The sequence below is a fragment of the Jaculus jaculus genome, chromosome 15 (assembly GCF_020740685.1).
Source record: "Jaculus jaculus isolate mJacJac1 chromosome 15, mJacJac1.mat.Y.cur, whole genome shotgun sequence".
NCBI classification, from domain to species: domain Eukaryota; kingdom Metazoa; phylum Chordata; class Mammalia; order Rodentia; family Dipodidae; genus Jaculus; species Jaculus jaculus.
This window is the reverse complement of record NC_059116.1, coordinates 54,772,316-54,790,699: the sequence shown is the minus strand read 5'-3', so window position 1 is coordinate 54,790,699 and position 18,384 is coordinate 54,772,316. Positions and strand designations below refer to the sequence as shown.

Genomic DNA, 18,384 nt, shown 5'->3' with positions numbered 1-18,384 from the left:
GAAGGCTGAAAAGAAGCACCAAGGAGTCAAAGATATTGAGGAAGTACAGTATGGTAAGGAAGGAAGGCAATTTGAAAAGCACAAATAAAGCAGAACAGAGTGTTAAAATAAAAACATCATGGAAGGATGTGAAGCCATAACAGGCTCAATATGGGTGAAACATCCAGTTTCTTTGTCCCCCTAACTTCAGCTTCACATTAGCCACCTAGAGTACTTTAGAAACTCTAGGTGCCCCAGCTTCGAATGAACAGACCCAATGAACATTTTGGTCCCCAACTATTTGATTTTTCCCATAGCACTTTAAACTGATTAACTGTTAAGCATTTCTCTCTCTCTACCCCCTTCCCTTACTTTATCCCCTAACCTGTTAAGATGGCACTATCCTCTTTTGCTGAGTCCTTTCTTCCTAATGCTTTAATTGCTCCTTTCAGGCTTTACCACGGGCTCCTTTCTCTTTAATGGTCATTGTTCACTATCTCTCTTCAACCTCATCACCAAGCTCTGTCCAGAGTGACTTCACCAAAACTCTGCAATTCAATTATGACATGCAAACTGGTTCTAATAATGCTTTGTTCCACCTTCTACCTTCAAATGGGTAACCCTTTAAACTGTCATCAGATTTAGAACGTTTTATTTAAAAATATTAAAACTAATTAAAATTATAACTACAGCTTTCCCTAGGCAATTAGGCACTTAAAAATTCTTCTGAAAATGACACTGACTAAATCAGAATTGTTAGTTGAGTTCACACTTTTATGTCAAAGGTTTAATTTGTGCCTAAAACAAAAACAAAATTTATTTTTCCCTTGCTTTTTACTGAATGAAAAACCTACTATTAAAAGGAGGTGGATACAGCAATATCCACCCCCAGATACCACTGCAACACACAAACTATAAACGGCAAGTTATTTAAGATTTGGCAGTATTCTGTTTCTTTCAATATTTGAGTTAATGCCACTTCCAAAATAATAAACAAGCTACTTAATGCTTTCAAATGTATGACTGTGTGCATAAAAAAAAAAAACTGAACAAAAGCAAGTATCAAACCTTTTTTGATGAAATGGATGATTAAATGATTCTGGGTAGTAAAAACTTGTTTTAATGAGATTAGAAAGCTGGTCTACTGATGGTCTTGAGGAAACTGTAGTGTTTTCTGGCCTGAAAAATTTTAGTAGTTCCATTTCTGGTGGCTCCTGGGAACAGACAAAGAAGATTCATAATTTTAAAAAGTTCTTTGTTTAAAAAAAACCCAGAAAGTTCAGAATACACAAATAAAACCAGCAGAGACACTATAAATTTTCTGCTACTATGTAAAATGGCAGCTGCTGCCATCCCTAATATAATCTATGATAAGATATAGCTTATGGATCACTTATTAATTCCCACAGTGCTAGAGTTTGTCTCCTTCAGTTTTTTTATCTCCAAATTTCCTTATTATGGGAAACTTTAGACAAACATAAAAATACAGAAAATAAAGACTGACTTTCATTACTTGCCTCCATCATTTTTCAATATTTACTTTTAAAAGTATTTTTATTGATTTGAAAGAGACAGAGAGTGCAAGAGTAAATATGGGTATGCCAGGGCCTTCTGCCACTGTAAACAAATTCCAGACACATGCACCACCTTGTATGGCTTTATATAGGTTCTGGGGAATCAAACTGAGACTGTCAGGCTTTTGCAAGGAAGTGCCTTTAACTGCTGAGCCATCTCACCATCCCAATATATTTATACTTTCTCCTCTTTTCCTTTATGTACTTATTTCTGAGTAAGGGAATCAAACCCAGGGTTTTGTCCATGTTAGGCAAATGTTCTGCCACTAAGTTATATCCCCAGCTCTGAAATATTCATTTATTTGCATATGTGTGTGTGTATATATATATACATATATAGATAGATATCTATACACACACACATATATGTACATATATTTGTGTGTGTGTGTGTGTATATATATATATATATATATATATGTATGTATGTATGTACAGATGAACGAGGGTCTCTTGATGCCAGATGCATGTGCCACTTTTTACGTCCTGCTTTTTACATGGATTCTGGGGAACCCCACCTTCTACAACTGATCTATCTCCCCAACCCTGAGGGTGCTGCCTACCTAAGAACTTCTCATATTAGCTGGGATTTTGTATAAGCTATTTTAATGTATAGCACCTGCTTTAATAGGGAAGATCTAGAATTAACTAAAAATTCCATTTTTGAAAATATATTGCTATATTTTATAAATTTGTATTTTTAATTATATTTCTTAAAAGTTAACATGTGCTAGGGCTGTAACTCAGTAGAATGCTTATCTAGCATGCAGGATAAAACAAGAATGGTAGCAGTCACCCATAATTCTAATACTTGGGAGGTGGAAGCAGAAGGATCAGGGGTTCAAGGTCATCTTCTGGGTACTTGAGATCCTATCTCTATCTCAAAAAATGAACAAATAAAAAAATTGAAAAATCATCATAAGAAAGTGTAACTGCATGACGACTCATTTATAAAACTACTGAATTGCTCAGAATATTTATAAAACTCAAAGGAGAATAAAAGTCATACTAGGTAATATATACACACCACCAACCCAGTACATTGTTTCCTATAATTTTGAGGTACTTCTTCCTTTCTGGCATCTTGATGCTCTTGCATTTCCCCTGCCCCAAGCCTGAATTAGAGCTTAGGTTGTATGAGGGCCAGGGTTCAATTCCTAGCACTAAACAAGTAAATGATACTGAATACCTGTCTATAAATCACCCATCAGGCGAAAACACATGAACAGTGGCTATAAAAGGACATATAAGACAAGCCAGGCATGGTGATACAGACCTATAATCCCAGCAATAGAGAAGCAGAGGATTGCTGTAAATTTGAGACCAGCTTAGTGTGGTGGTTTGAAGATAAATGGACGCATAGTCTCAAGTATTTTTTATTAAGCTTCCTACAGTCTACAGCAGGCAGAACAATGCAAGAGGAGGTGTGTCACTGGTAGATGAGGTGGATCTTGAATCCAGCCCCATCAGTGTGCTAAGAGCCAGCTTGCATTCTGGTTGTTCCTTTTCTCACTCTGCTGTGAATGTATGATAAAGTGAGCCAGCTTCTTCTGCCATAATGAAGCTTCCCCTAGAATCTGTAAGCCTGAAATAAAACAATTCCTCTCATAAGCTCCCTCTGTTCAGGTGTTTGTTCCAGCAACAAGAAGTAGCTGCAACACCTGGTCTATATAGTGAACGTCAGGCTATCCAGGACTACATATGGAGATGCTGTCTAATAAAGGCTACACAGAACCAGCAGAGGAGGAGGCAGAACAAGACAGGATGATGAACATAGTGAAGTACAATGATATACATATATGATAATGTCAGGAAAGACCCAAAGCAAAAACTATGTTATTACCAGCTTCTGAGGATATGAAAAGGCTTCTTTTCCTATACTGTGAAGAATAACATGATGCTGACCTTCTAAAATAAGTTGCTTGCTGTCTTCCACAACATATGCCTATAAAAATTACAAAGAACAAAATTACTACCTTGCTTAGTGGTCTCAACACCTGCTAGAAAGTAGAAATATGATAGCTAATATCTATCCATTATCAACAACATAGGCTATGTACACATTTCAACACCTTAAAAAAATCATTTACATATGTGTTGCGGGAGAGGTGGATATGCCAGGCCTCCTTTGGCATTGCAGATGACCAGATCTTTATGTCATTTTTTGATTCCTTATGTAGGAGATTTGAGAATTAAACCCTGGTAAGCAGATTTTGCAAGCAAGAGCCTTTAAGAACTAAGTCATCTTCCTAGTTCCTCAACTTTTATTCATCCATGCAATCAATAAAAGACACGGGGCTGGGGAAATGGCTCAGTGGTTAAAGGAGACTGCTTACAAAGCCAACCAGCACAGGTTTAATTCCCTAGCCATCTGCTTAAAGCCAGATGGGTATTTGTTTATAGCAGCAAGAAACCTCTCCCAACCCCCCCCCCACACACACATAATTTTTTAAAACTGTATCTCCTTCCAGGGCTATACTCATTATAAAACTGAATTGGTTTAAGTGTTTTAAAGAGACAAATCTGAAACTTTTCCTTTTTTTTTTTTATTCTTAAGAAACAACTTCAAAGAAATGTGTCATACTATAAACTTGTTTCTTTACTGGAATGCATACATACATACAGGTAAATATATACTTATACACACACACACACACACATACATACATACATACATGTAAGTGGTTCTTCTCTTATTCTTGCTTCTAAAATGCTGCATAGTTTACCACATTACTGAGAAAAATTAGTGAGTAAAAATAACCATACATCCTCTAAATGAAAATGTCATGCACATAAGTAAAAATACATGTTCCTCCAACTTGTAATCTTTCTGTCTTGGTCTTTAGATGGAAAGCCAAGGGAAGAGGACTCCCAAAAGTTCAAGGTCAGTCAACACTACAAAATAAATTCCTAGCTGACAGGGTAAGACCTCATCTCAAAAAACTATTTAAAAATACACCAGATAGCTACGTAGTATGAACCTGTGATAACAGCCACAAATATAAGCATCTGTTACACATTTATTTCATGCATAGTGATTTACTTTGAGGTTGCTTTTAAACTTAAAAATAGGATTCTCTTAATTCTAACCTTCAAAAGTATTTGACTTCAAGCTAACAATGCTTATCTAACATAACATTTTTATCATAAAACATATGAACTCATCAATTTTCTTAAACAATGTTTCATTTCAAATTAATGCAAAGCTAGCATGGTTTAGTTTTGGCACACTCATTCTCTCTCTCTCTCTCTCTCTCTCTGCCTCTTTTTCTCATATTCTCTGAAAGAAATAATAAATTTTTAAAAATTATTTTAAAAACTTCTGCAGTACTGGAAATTAAATACAGGATCTTGCTAGTAAGAGCTCTACCACTCAATGTGCACCCCCACTTTTAAGACACGGTTTAAATGGGCATAGTGGCACACACCTTTAATTCTAGCACTCAGGAGGTAGAGACAGGGTAATTGCTACAATCTTGAGTCCAGCCTGGTCTACATTAACAAGTTCCAAGTAAACCAGGGCTTATACAGCAAAACAAAGTCTCCAGGAAAAAAAAAATAATAAGAAGAAAATACAAAAAAATATATAATAATAAACATGTTTTAGTAAAAAGAACATTCTAGCTGGTTTGGTGATGCATACCCTCAATTCCGAGGTAGGAGGACACCTATGAGTTAGTTCAAAGGTAGCCTGGGTCTACAGAATGAGTTTCAGGTCAGTCTGGGCTAGAGTTAGGCCCTACCTTGAAAAAAAAAAAAGGGTTAATAAGAAGAAATGTTCTAGAATTATCTGGATCAATTAATATATATGGAATAATTACTATGTGCATGTCTGTATAATGACTCTTAAATGAAACAAAATTATTACTTTGTCACAGTTGAGACCTTCACTCTACTTCAAGGAAGACTGCTGCCTCATTCGGGATCTAATTTTTTAAAACAAGTTAAGATGGTACTTTTAAATACTCTGGGAAAACTGCAGACCAACAACTAAATAATTATTAAGGAAATATTAATTTCTTCGGGAGAAAGAGTTTAACTGTGGGGTTATATTAAAGTTGGCTTGGGGGTATAGGTCAGTGATAATAGTGCTTGCCTAGTATCTATGACTCTGCATTCAATCCCTAGCACTAAAAAAGAGTCCTCATTTGCTTAACTAGCAAGAAGTACATATAGGAATACTTACAGATGAAATATGTTACTTAAGACAACATATGCTTAGAATTAAAATCTCTAGTTACAGTTTCTAGCACCAAAACAAACACACAAGTAAACAAAGAACAGAAATATAAAGTGTCAACAGAAAATAAATATGCATATGTATGTAAAATGGGTAGAGGGGGCAGGCACATGAATAGATGGTATATAAATAGCAACAAATTAATGACTTCTGGCACGGAGTAAAAAATAGGTATCAGGCAATGTATGGAGATGCCCATAATAAAGAGTTTAGTAGTATCTGCTGTTGTTGAGCTTATAGCATGTTCACAATATTCTTAGTGTCACACAGAAGTAATAGTAACACATAGAAGAAAGTCATCTCATTTTCATGAAAATTTTTAGACAAAACAATTGTTAAGTCATGTGGAATTATTGAAACATTTTGAATAGAAAAAAAAAAACCTTAGTGGTAGTATACATTTGTTGTTCTGCTAAACAACTAAATTATCTAGGCTGGGTGTGGTGGTGTACACCTATAATCCCAGCAGTCATGACCCTGAGGCAGAAGGACCAAGAACCTGAAGGCAACTTCGGTTAAGACCCTGTTTCAAAAGCAAAACAAAGCAAAGCAACAAAAAAAGTTAAATACCTATACATGAGGCTTGCTGCAATGATACAGTAGCTCATACCTTCCACAATATGACAAGATTCAAATCCACAGCCCTGTATCTTTGAATCAGTCTCACAGCATCCTCTACTGAGGGTTTTTCTGTATGCACAGGCAGCTGATCTTGTGTTTTTTTCAACTCAGAAGATAAACTTCGATAAAAGAAATCTGCACATGGACTTGCTGAGCTTATTATCTGTTAAAGGAAAATAAGTTGTCTACATAAATATTTTTAATAATGCCGTATCAAAGCTTATTTTGTGTCACTCAGTTAAATACATCCTGCCAAAATTTACAATGGCAAAGCTTACATATTCCGAAAGGGGAATGCCTCAGTAATGACTTAGTGTGGTTGAATACATGAAGGTCATGAGTAGAACCCTTCAATTACATTAAGGTTGTAATTTTTTATTGTATTGATTGTTACATAGTTTCACATATAAACAGTGAGGGCAGAAACAAAGACTTGTTTGTTTGTTTTTTTGGGGTTGTTGGTTTTTTGTTTTTTTTTTTTTGCTTTTTGAGTTATCTAGTTGAATAAACAATACCAGGTACTGCAGATTAAGGAGAAAACTATGGGAATAACACCTAGGCAATATCTAATGAGGCAAATACAAACAATTACTGGAATAAAATCAGCCTTTATATTTAAGGGAGACAACATGAGAAAAGAATTTTAAGCAAACTCAAAACTACAGGATTTCCCCTAATTAACAGAATACTCTGCTTCATAGTAAAACTTCTACATTTAAATATGCTGTATATGTATACACATATGTACACGGATATGTATACGTATATGTATTTATGTATATGTAATATTGCCTATATATGTCATTTAGATGTTAAACTTTATGTAATACAAAGTAAACATTAAATGTTAATAAATACACACAATTTCTTTGTAATGATAAGCTTTTCTGGTAAAATATTATCCCCATACTAACAGTCTTAATATCACCTAGGAACTTCTAACAATTCAGAACTTTACCCCTTAATGAGCTAGAATTTGCTTTTTTTGTTTGTTGGTTTTTTGAGGTAGGGTCTCATTCTAGCCCAGTCTGACCTGGAATTCACTATGTAGACTCATCTAAGATCTCCAGTGTACATTTCCTGAAAGGTAGAAAGCCACTGCTCTAAGTAAACCACACAGCATTAGGAACAAGTATCAGTGATCTAGTCACAAATACTTTGAAAGTTCCAAGACAGCCTACATATCTTGCTTATCTGAATCTAAGAACTACATGGTCAGGATGTCAAAATTCAGGGGCTGTCACAATAAAAAGATTCCCTCAATTATTCCTGCCTTTTTAAAATTCCAAGTACTATGCTTATTTTACTTGTCATTTTCAAGAGAAAGTTAACTTTAATTCTAGCACTCAAGAGGGTGAGATAGGAGGATTACCATGAGTTCTCAAGTCCAGCCTGAAGGCAACAGAGTGAGTTCCAGTTCACCCTGGGTCAAAATGAAACCCAACCTCAAAAAACTAACTTAACTAACTAACTAAAAAGCATACTTCATACAGCATTCCTGGCTTTGAGGACTGAGGCTGGTTATGAAACTTGATAAATGGATATTTGCAAGCCAGGCATAGTGGCACATGCCTTTAATCCCAGCACTATAGAAGCAGAGGTAGGGGGATCACTGTGAGTTTGAGGCCACCCTGATACTACATAGTGAATTCCAGGTCAGTCTGGGCTAAAGTGAAACCGTACCTTGAAAAACAACCAAAAAGAAGAAAAAAAAAAAAAAAAGATTCTGAAATCTATGATTTTTAAATCAAACACTATTATGTATATTTTCATACCTGTTCATTTCCAAAGATGATATCTGCAAAGGTATATGTTTCAGATGATTGTGTTGCAGCTAAAAACAACAGGAAAACAAACTAGTCACATTAGTGCCATAAGATATAAAATGAACATTTAAGAAACTATGAAAGTAAAACAAATTTACCTTCTTTTTGTTTACATCTTATTGCCTTGAAGCAAAACTTTCCCTTTTCCCTACTGGCAAGTTTGGCATCTAGGAATAAAAGATATCTCTTAGTTTTATGAAATGATTAAGATTTAATTCATTATTCAGGCTTCTTTAGCCAGAATGAAAACAATTTATAACTATAAATGATGCTTGATTTTTTTTTCCAGTTTTTTTTCAAGGCAGGGTCTCACTAGCTCAGGCTGATCTGGAATCCACTATGTAGTCTCAGGGTGACCTCAAACTCATGGTGATTGCCCTACCTCTGTCTCCTGAGTGCTGGGAATAAAGGGGTGCGCCACCACACCTGGCAGATGTTTGACCTTTTTTGTTTTTTATTTTAAAGCTGTTTTCATTTCAACGAAATGAATTTTGAGAAAGTTCTTGAAAAGGATAAAACTCAATTTTCTTAAAACATGTGCACACAGGGCTGGAGAGATAGATGGCTCAGGGGTTTTAAAAGTGCTTGCTTGCAAAGCCTGATGGCCCTGTGTTTGATTCCTCAGTACCCATGTGAAGCCAAATCCACAAAGTGGTATGCACATCTGAAGTCTATTTGCAGGAGCAAGAGCCATGGTGTGTACCCATGCTTGTGCTCATTCTCGCGCTCTCTCAAATAAATAAATAAAAATATTTAAAAAAACAAGACATGTACACATGTGTGACTACATATGGGTCTGTGTAGTTGACAGGATAAATAAACAGCAAGTCTGAAAGATTATAACACTTCAGGATCAAGAAACCCACAACCCATGTCATGACAAACGGCATGTCCACATTTTCCTACTATGGCAAGTGCTTTTAAAATGCTAATATAGGGCTGGAGAGATGGCTTAGTGGTTAAGCGCTTGCCTGTGAAGCCTAAGGACCCCAGTTCGAGGCTCGGTTCCCCACGTCCCACGTTAGCCAGATGCACAAGGGGGCGCACACATCTGGAGTTCGTTTGCAGAGGCTGGAAGCCCTGGCACGCCCATTCTCTCTCTCTCCCTCTACCTGTCTTTCTCTCTGTGTCTGTCGCTCTCAAATAAATAAATAAATAAAATTTTAAAAAAATTTTTTAAAAATGCTAATATATTTTAATGACCACAAGAGTCTATGAGTTGTAGCATACTTATACAGAGGCTACAGTAATTTTTTCTCCAATAAATATGATGATGCAAGTATCTTCTTTAAATCTACAGATTTTCTAATATATTCAGTAATTCCTGCTATGGTATGAATGTGAAATGTCCCCAGTAGTATACTCATATGTTTGGATACTTGGCCCTCAGATGGAGGTGCTATTTGGGAAAGTTGTGGGACATCTAGAAGGGGTGTCTTGTTAGTGTAAGTGAGTCACTAGGGGGTGAATTTTGAAGTTTAAATTTTATTTATTTATTTTATTTGAGAGACAGGGAGAGGGAGAGAATGGGTGTGCAAGGACACTTAGCTGCTGTAAATGAACTCTAGTCACATGCAACACCTTGTGCATCTGGCTTACATAGGTCCTGGGGAATTAATACTGGCTCCTTTGGCTTTTCAGGCAAGCGCCTTAACCACTAAGCCATTTCTCCAGCCCAACTTTGAGTTTTTATAGCAGGGCACCACTTCATATCTGCTCTCTGTGCTTTATGTCTGCAGATGCAATGTGACCAATCACTGCATATTCTTGCCTCCATTTCTTATCCACTATTAATGATCCTCTCAAATTGTAAGCCAAAATAAAATCTCTTTCCTAAAGTTAGTTCTTGTCAGGTACTTGGTCACAGAAGTGAGAAAGTAACTAATATAATTCCCCAAATAAGGATTACTATGAGGCTAATGGTTTAAACATTTATAACCTTTAAAATTGATTCTATACTTCTGGGCTGAAGCAATAACTTAGTGATTAAGGCACTTGCCTGGGAAGCCTAAGGACCCAGGTTTGATTCCCCAGTACTCATGTAAGCAAGATGTATAAGGTGGCATATGCATCTGGTGTTTGAATGCAGTGGCTAGAGGCCCTGGCATGCTCACTATCTGCCACTTTCTCTGTCTTGCTCTCAAATAAATAAAAATATTTTTTAAAATTATTCTATAATTCTTTTCCAATAACAGCTATTATCATTTTGCCAGCTCCACACCAATCATATGCTAGTCACACTCATATAATTGATAGGTTAATAACTGATTGGTATATTCTAGAAAATAACTTGTCAATATGTATGACAGGTATGTATATTTTTTGTTTGAATGTTATATGAATACAAACTATAAACAGGAAAGCTAGGCTTTAGATATGGCTACAGACAGAAAAACAAACCTCATGGTGGTAAAGCAAACAAGGAAATGTTCATATTCTAACCTGTAACATTTCTATATTGCTTGAATTTTTAATAATTATCATGTACTGGAGTAGTGACTCTATCAAAATGGGGTGGGGAAGAAAAGAGGAAAAGTGGGAAAGAAGGAGGGAGCAAATTAAATAGGAAATATGTAAAAAGTAGTAAAAAAAAAAAAAAGGAAAATACTGGATCAAAATAGTTAACTTGACTTATAGTCACAGAAACTAATGAAAGAATAATTTAAAGCTTAAGAAGTTAATTCTATGGAAAGAATAGTAATCTTATATTCTGGTATTATTTTGAAAAACCAAGCAATGAAGATGTCAGAATTTATTATAAAGACAAAAAAGGGCACAAACCTTTGTTTTCAGAAAGATTTACTGATTTCTGTAACTTCCAGTGTTTGCTACTACTTGATACTTGCACTATATGGAATTCTTTAACCCCTGCTTCACTCTGTCAAAAAACATACATAAGAGTCATTCAGAATCTAAGACACTAAATTAAAATATTCCAATTAAAACGAAATTCATGTGTTACCACAGCCAATCACAGGAAATTTAAAGGAAGTTTATATTTCAAAATAAAGTAAGAATATACACTTCAGAAAGTTATTCAAGTCCCTTGCTACTATCTTTAAAATGGAAAAATCTACATGTTCCCCAAATTTTGTTTTAACTTTTTTGTTTCTTTTTATTTATTTGAGAGCGACAGACAGAGGGAGAAAGAAAGAGGGGGGGGGGGCAGTGGGTGCGCCAGGGCTTCTAACCACTGCAAACGAACTCCAGATGCATGTGCCCCTTGTGCATCTGGCTAACGTGGGTCCTGGGGAATCGAGCCTTGAACTGGGGTCCTTAGGCTTCACAGGCAAGCGCTTAACTGCTAAGCCATCTCTCCAGCCCGTTCCCCAAATTTTTAACAGTAACACACACCCAGTGGTATATTTTAAAATACTAAAAGGCATTCAATTATTAAAATTCACCATAAGTTACTAGTAACATTAAATAAACATTTGTTACCTGAGTATGGTGGCTCATACCTATAAATCCAGCATTTGTGAGGCTGAGACAAAGAACTGCTATGAATAAGGCCAGCCTAGGCTATATATTGAGTTTCAGAACACCTTGGGCTACAGATAAGACCCTCAAAAGAACAAGAGAACAGAAAGGAATGGAAAGGGAGAGAAGGGGAAGAAAGAGGAAGGAAGGAAGGAAAAATGCAACTTATGACTTTAATTTCTTCTTAACATTCTGAAATATCTCATTCTAATTGACATGAAAAAACAAGTGATTAGCAGTTGGAAGGCTAAGGAGGATGGCAAGTTAAAGGCCAGATAGGATTACTACAAAGTGAGACAAATTTAAAAAAAAAAAAGCAAAAGGAAAAAAAATAACAACAAAAGAAAACCCTCACAAAACAGAACCTCAGTACATATGAAGCTACTTAATTTGTATAATTCTGAAATATCTCATTCTAATTGAGATGAAAAAAACAAGCGATTAGCTGGCAATCAGAGCACTTGGAAAGCTAAGGAGGATGGCAAGTTAAAGGCCAGATTAGATAACTAAAAAGTGAGACAAATTTTAAAAATTAAAATAAAAAGGAAAAAAATAACAACAAAAGAAAATCCTCACAAAACAGAACCTCAATACATATGAGGCTACTTAATTTGTATAATTTTTAATTTCCTAAATAAGTGGTAGTTTAGCATTTGAAATTATTAAATTTTCTGGCCTGGAGAGATGGCTCAGTAGTTAAAGGTACTTGCTTAAAGTTATTAAACTTAATTACTCAAGTAATAAACACACAGCCATTCAAAAATCTCCAATATATCAGTATAATAATTCTTAAATATCCCTTTTTAATTTTTTTTTTAATTTTTCAAGATATGGTTTTACTCTAGTCTAAGCTGAACTGGAATTCACTCTGTATCCTCAGGTAGCCTTGAACTCCTACCTCTGTTTCCCAAGTGCTGGGATTAAAGCCGTGTGCCACCATGCCCAGCTTTTCTAAATATCCTTACAAAGGTGACTTGAGGGCTAGAGAGATGGCTTAGGAGTTAAGGCATTTGTCTGCAAAGCCAAAGGACCTCATTTTGATTCTCCAGGACCCACATAAGCCAGATGCACAAGGTGGCATATGCACCTGGAGTTCGTTTGCAGTGGCTAGAAGCCCTAGCATGCCCATTCTCTCCCTGTCTCTCTCTCTCTCTCTCTCTCTCCCTCTCTCTCTCTCTGCCTCCTTCCCTCTCTTGTTCTCTCAAATAAACAAATAAAATTTTTTAAAAAAAGGTAAAAAAAAAAAAAACCTTTAAGGAGGATTAGGAGCCACACCAAAGAAACCTGAGTAAAAGGAGGTAAGAAAACATGCATTACTCTCTTCAAGTCCCAGATAGCACATAGGAGGATCCCAGAGCAGATTCTACTCCAAAGGACAAGATAGTGATTAGTCTAGATGCTCAAGCCTTGGTGTTCAAGCCCAGGTGAGCTTCCTCCTCAATGTCACATATCCAGTCCCACAATAGCTAGGAATAGCTCCACCAGCATGGATCACTTGCTACCAGCCACCAAAGGAAGTGAGTAGTGATGGGCAGTCAGACCCAGATTATGTTTATGCCTGGCCAGCAGACAAACCCTACAACTGCTTGGATTTGTAAACAGCCCCAAAGGCATACATCTCCCTTCCAGATATGTGTGTGGCACCAGCTACACTAGCTCACAAGAGAGTACCAGGGCAGACCTCAATCCAAATGCCCTGGTAAGTGATTAGTGATGTTCAGGTGAACTTTTTCTTCCATGCATGTAACTGGTCTACCAATCGATGGAATTAAGGTCCCTTCCCACCATGGGTGCAGCACAAGCTGCCTCAGCCCACAAAAGTGCCCTGGTGCTCATTTCACTCCAAAATCTCAGGCACTGAGTAGCACTGAGAAAACTGGGCCACAGTTGGACAGAGTAGGCCAGGCCTTCTATGGTCTTACACAGACCTGCCTGGAGGCTACACAACACAAGAAGAATCTTGCTCAGACTCAAGTGCACCCAACCCAAACCAATGGACAGACTGCCATCTCACTCCCACCTTGATCAAAGCCAATCAGGCTATGCAATGCAGGCTCCATAAAAACCAAACACAGAAGAGATAAATTAACATGAATAAATATGACATAAGAATTAAAATGCAATTAAAAGCCACCTGTGGTGGTTTGAATAGAATAGTGGCCCCCAATATATTCAGTTGTTTGTTTGTAGTTTGCATCTGCTGGCTACCTGTCTGGAGGCAATGTCATTGGGTGATTTTAAGGTGTGGTGGTGGGTTTCCGATTTTAATCTAAAGATGCAAAGTGTGTCTAGCTGGAGATCCTGAAGTGTGCTGTGGCTTTTGACTTTTAGGCTTATACTTCTCTCTCTCTGCTTGGTCCTGTGAAGGCAGGCCAGCTTCTTTTGCCATTATGGAACTTCCCCTGGATCTGTAAGCTTCAATAAATCCCTTCTTCTATAACTGTGCCTGGTCTGGAAGTTTATCTCAGTGAACCTGAAGCTGTCTGCTACACCACCCAACAAAAAGTCCAGGTCCAGATGGATTAACTGCCAAATTTGACCAAATTGTCATTGAAGAACTAAAACAACCATTTCTCAAGTTATTTAACATGATTGAAAATGAGGGAATGCTCCATCATTCCTTCTATGAAGTCAGCATTACACTAATACCAAAATCAGATAGACATACAACAAGAAAATTATAGACCAATATCCTTGATAAATTTAGATGCAAAAAATTCTCAACGAGCCAGCCGTGGTGGTGCACGCCTTTAATCCCAGCACTCGGGAGGCAGAGGTAGGAGAATCGCCGAGTTCAAGGCCACCCTGAGTGAATTCCAAGTCAGCCTGAGCCGGAGTGAGACCCTACCTCGAAGAAAAAAAAAAAGTTCTTGCAAACTGAATCCAAAAACATACCAAAAGTATCATCTACCTCATTCAGGTAGATTTCATTCTGGGGATGCAGGTTCATCATAAGGAAATTGATAAAAAATACATTACATAAAAAACAGACAAAGACAAGAATCACATAGAAAAGGTCTTTGACAAAACTAAGGATGGAGGCATCGTATCTCAACATAGTAGGGGCTATATATATTAGATGTAAGGCCTGTATCATTCCAAATGGTGGAAAACTTGAAGTATTCCCAGTATGGACTGAAACAAGACAAGGCTGCCCACTCTCAACAGTGCTTTTCAACACAGTCCTTGAAGCCTTAGCTGAAACAATGAGACAAAAGAAATAAAAGGGATACAAATTGGAAAGGAAGAATTCAAAATAGTCCCATTTGTAGACGACATGATTCTCTAAAGAAGTGACCCAGACTGCATCAAAACCTCCCAGAGGTAATAAAATTCTTTCAGTGTAGGGGCAGGACATAAAATCAACACACTTTGTATATGCCAATAACAAACATGCAGAGAAGAAAATTAAGGAAACTGTCCTGTTCAAAATAGCCACAGAAAATTCAAATAGCTTGGAACAACCCTAATGAAGGAAGCGAAGGACCTATACAATGAAAACATAATACTAGTTAAGAAAGAAATGTGCTGGGCATGGTGGCTCGTGCCTTTAAACGCAGCACTCGGGAGGCAGAGATAGGAGGATCTCCATAAGTTCAAGCACCCTGAGACTACATAGTGAATTCCAGATCAGCATTGGCTAGAGTGAGAACCTACCTCAAAAAAAAGAAGATAGAAGATGATAGATAGATAGATAGATAGATAGATAGGCAGGCAGACAGATATGGGGAGATGAAATTACTTCCCATACTCATGGAATGGAAGAATTAATATTGAGAAAATGGCTAAACTACCCAAACCAATATAAGAGTCAATGCAATTCCAATAAAAGTTCCAGCAAAAGCCAGGCATGGTAGTGCATGCCTTTAATTCCAGCAATCAAGAGGCAGAGTAGGAGGATTACTATGAGTTTGAGGCCAGCTTGAAACTACAGAGTGAGTTCTATCTAGCCCAGGCTGGGTTAGAGTGAGACCCTACCTTAAAACCATGACCACCCCTCCAAAAAAATTATGGCAATATTCTTCACAGACTTAGGAAAAAAAAATAGTCACAAAAGGTCTCAGTCAAACATATCCTCAGCAAAAGGAATGCCTCCTGGGGTATCACCATACCTACAATGTAAGATATATTAGACAGTCATAGTAGTAAAAAAAAAAATCATGGTACTGGCACAGAAACAGACCAATCAATGAAATAGAATAGAAGATCCAGATATAAATGCTATAGTAACTAAAGTCACCTGATATTTAAAAAAAAAGGGAGTAAAAAATACACACTGGAGAAACTGGATGGCCTCATGTAGAAAGAAGAATGAATTTGTTTTCTTCTTTCACTCTATATAACAATCAATTCCAAATGGATCAAAGACTTCAATATAAGACCTGAAATGATGAAATAATTAAAAGAAAAACTAGAGAAAAATGCTAATTTCCTGAGTAGCCCAGGGAATTAGACACTTAACCACTGGGATCTCATGAAACCAAAAGCTATATACCAGATACGTAAACCATCAATAGTCAATTGACAAATACAGAATGGGAGAAAAATCATTTTGTTTTTTATTTTTTTTAAAAAAAGCTCTGCCTTGTTGCCTCTCATGTTTGAGTAGGTTTATTAATATGTTTTTTTAATAGTTGCCACTGTAAATGAACTCAAGTGCATGCATTGCTTTGTATATCTGGCTTTATGTGGATACTGGGGAACTGAACCTGGGCTTTCACGGTTTATAAGCCAAGTGTCTGACCACTGAACCATCTCCCTAACTACAGGGTTTGTGTGTATACGTGTGTGTGTGTGTGTGTGTGTGTGTGTGTGTGTGTGTGTGTGTGTTTTGAGAAAGGGTCTCACTCTAGCCTAGGCTGGCCTTGAACTCATGGAAATCTCTGCCTCCCAAGTGCTGGGATTAAAGCAGGCACCACCATATTCTGACAGCTCCAGTCCCCCCACCCCCCAGGTGGGGTCTTGCTCTAGTCCCGGCTCACCTGGAATTCACTACGTAGTGTCAGAGTGGCCTCAAACTCATAGCTATTCTCCTACCTCTGCCTCCTGAGTACTGCTATTACAGGTGTGTGCCACCCCACCTGGCCTTAGCTCCAGTTTTATGAATATTAAGTATGAGATTTTCTTTTCTTTTTCATGCAGGGTCTCACTCTCATGCTGGAACTCATTCTGCATATCAGGCTGCTCTGGAACTCACAATGCTAGGATTAAAGGTTTGAGATCTAACACGTGACCTTTTTTTTTCTTTGTTTGTCTTTTTAAAAAAATTTATTTATTCGAGAGACAGAGAGAGAAAGAAAGAAAGAATGAACCAATAGGGTTTCAGCCACTAAAAATGAACTCCAGGTGCATGTGCTACCATAAGCATCTGGCTACATGGGTTCTGTGGAGTCAAAGCTAGGATTTTAAGTTTCACTGGCAAGTGCCTTAACCCTCTGATTTTTGAGGTAGGGTCTCACTCTACGTCAGGATAACCTGGAACTCACTCTAGTCACAGGCTGGCTTCAAACTCACAGCGGTCCTTCCAGAATGGGAAAAAATCTTTACCAGCTACACATTCAACATACGTTTACTATCTAGAGATTACAAAGAACTCAAAAAACTAAATGTTAAGCACTCAAACAACCCAATTAAAAAACATGGCTACAGAACTGAATAGAAAGTTTTCAATGGAAGAAATTCAGTGGCCAATAAACACCTAAAGAGTTGGTCAATATCTTTAGCCAGCAGAGAAAGGTAAATTAAAATAACTTTGTGATTCCATTGTCACTCCAGTCAGAATGACCATTATGAAAAAAACTGAAAGACAAAAAATGCTGGTAGGAATGTACAGAAAAAGGAACTGTCACCCACTGCACTATACTGATAGGAGTGTAATCTTGTACAACCACTATGGAAATCAGTATGGAGACTCCTCAAAAAGCTGAAAATAGACCACCTACCATTTGATATAGCTATACTACCCCTGGACATATACCATAAAGACTCTATTTTTCACTACAGAGATACTTACTTGCTCAGCCAGTTTTGTTACTGCACTATTCACAATAGCTAGGAACTGAAATCAACCCATCAAAGGATGAATGGTTAATGAAGATATGGTACAAATACACAATGGAATTCTACTCAGCAGTAAGGAAAAAAGAAATAATAATATTTGCAGGAAAATGGATGGACTTGTAATCATACCAAGTGAAGAATCACATAAGCTCAGGAAGACAAACATCATATGCTCTCTCTCACATGTGATTCCTAACTTGGAATAGCTTGAGTTGTAAGTGGTAATAGCATCAGGAGTATTAATATCAAACTAGAATGAAGCTAAGAAAACATGAAAATAGAGAGAGGAGAGGAGATACATGACATGCATGTTAAGGGACAGAACACAGGGGATGGAAGGCTCTTGGAGGTGATAGGGTGAAAGGGGTGAAATACACAAAACTAATGACAGCATAAATCACTACTAGAAACCTTCCTCCTGTATAGCAAACTAAAAGATGTAATTAATGGGAGAGGGGATAAGAGAAAAGGGAGATCACCTACTCAGAAGGGCCCTGGAGAGGGTAGAGAAAGCTTAATCATAAAATCCTGGGTACTGGCTGGTAAGTTCCAGAGCCAGAATTGGATTATACCCCACAGTAAGCTGTTGGCTGGGGAAACCCAA

The 18,384-nt window shown here is 37.2% G+C and overlaps 1 protein-coding gene across 5 annotated transcripts in view; it reads right to left on the bottom strand.

Moving 5' to 3' along the window:
• Trappc8 (trafficking protein particle complex subunit 8) overlaps positions 1 to 18,384 on the bottom strand; it is a 148,927-nt gene that overhangs the window by 4,762 nt on the left and 125,781 nt on the right. For all 5 annotated transcript variants that reach the window (XM_045135008.1, XM_045135010.1, XM_004668420.2 and 2 more), the window contains 6 exons: positions 11,022 to 11,118; positions 8,339 to 8,407; positions 8,190 to 8,248; positions 6,404 to 6,577; positions 3,397 to 3,498; positions 1,048 to 1,193 (listed from right to left, as the gene is read on the bottom strand). In XM_045135008.1, coding sequence (XP_044990943.1) covers positions 1,048 to 1,193; positions 3,397 to 3,498; positions 6,404 to 6,577; positions 8,190 to 8,248; positions 8,339 to 8,407; positions 11,022 to 11,118 — 647 coding nt within the window. The remainder of the gene's footprint in view (positions 1 to 1,047; positions 1,194 to 3,396; positions 3,499 to 6,403; positions 6,578 to 8,189; positions 8,249 to 8,338; positions 8,408 to 11,021; positions 11,119 to 18,384) is intronic.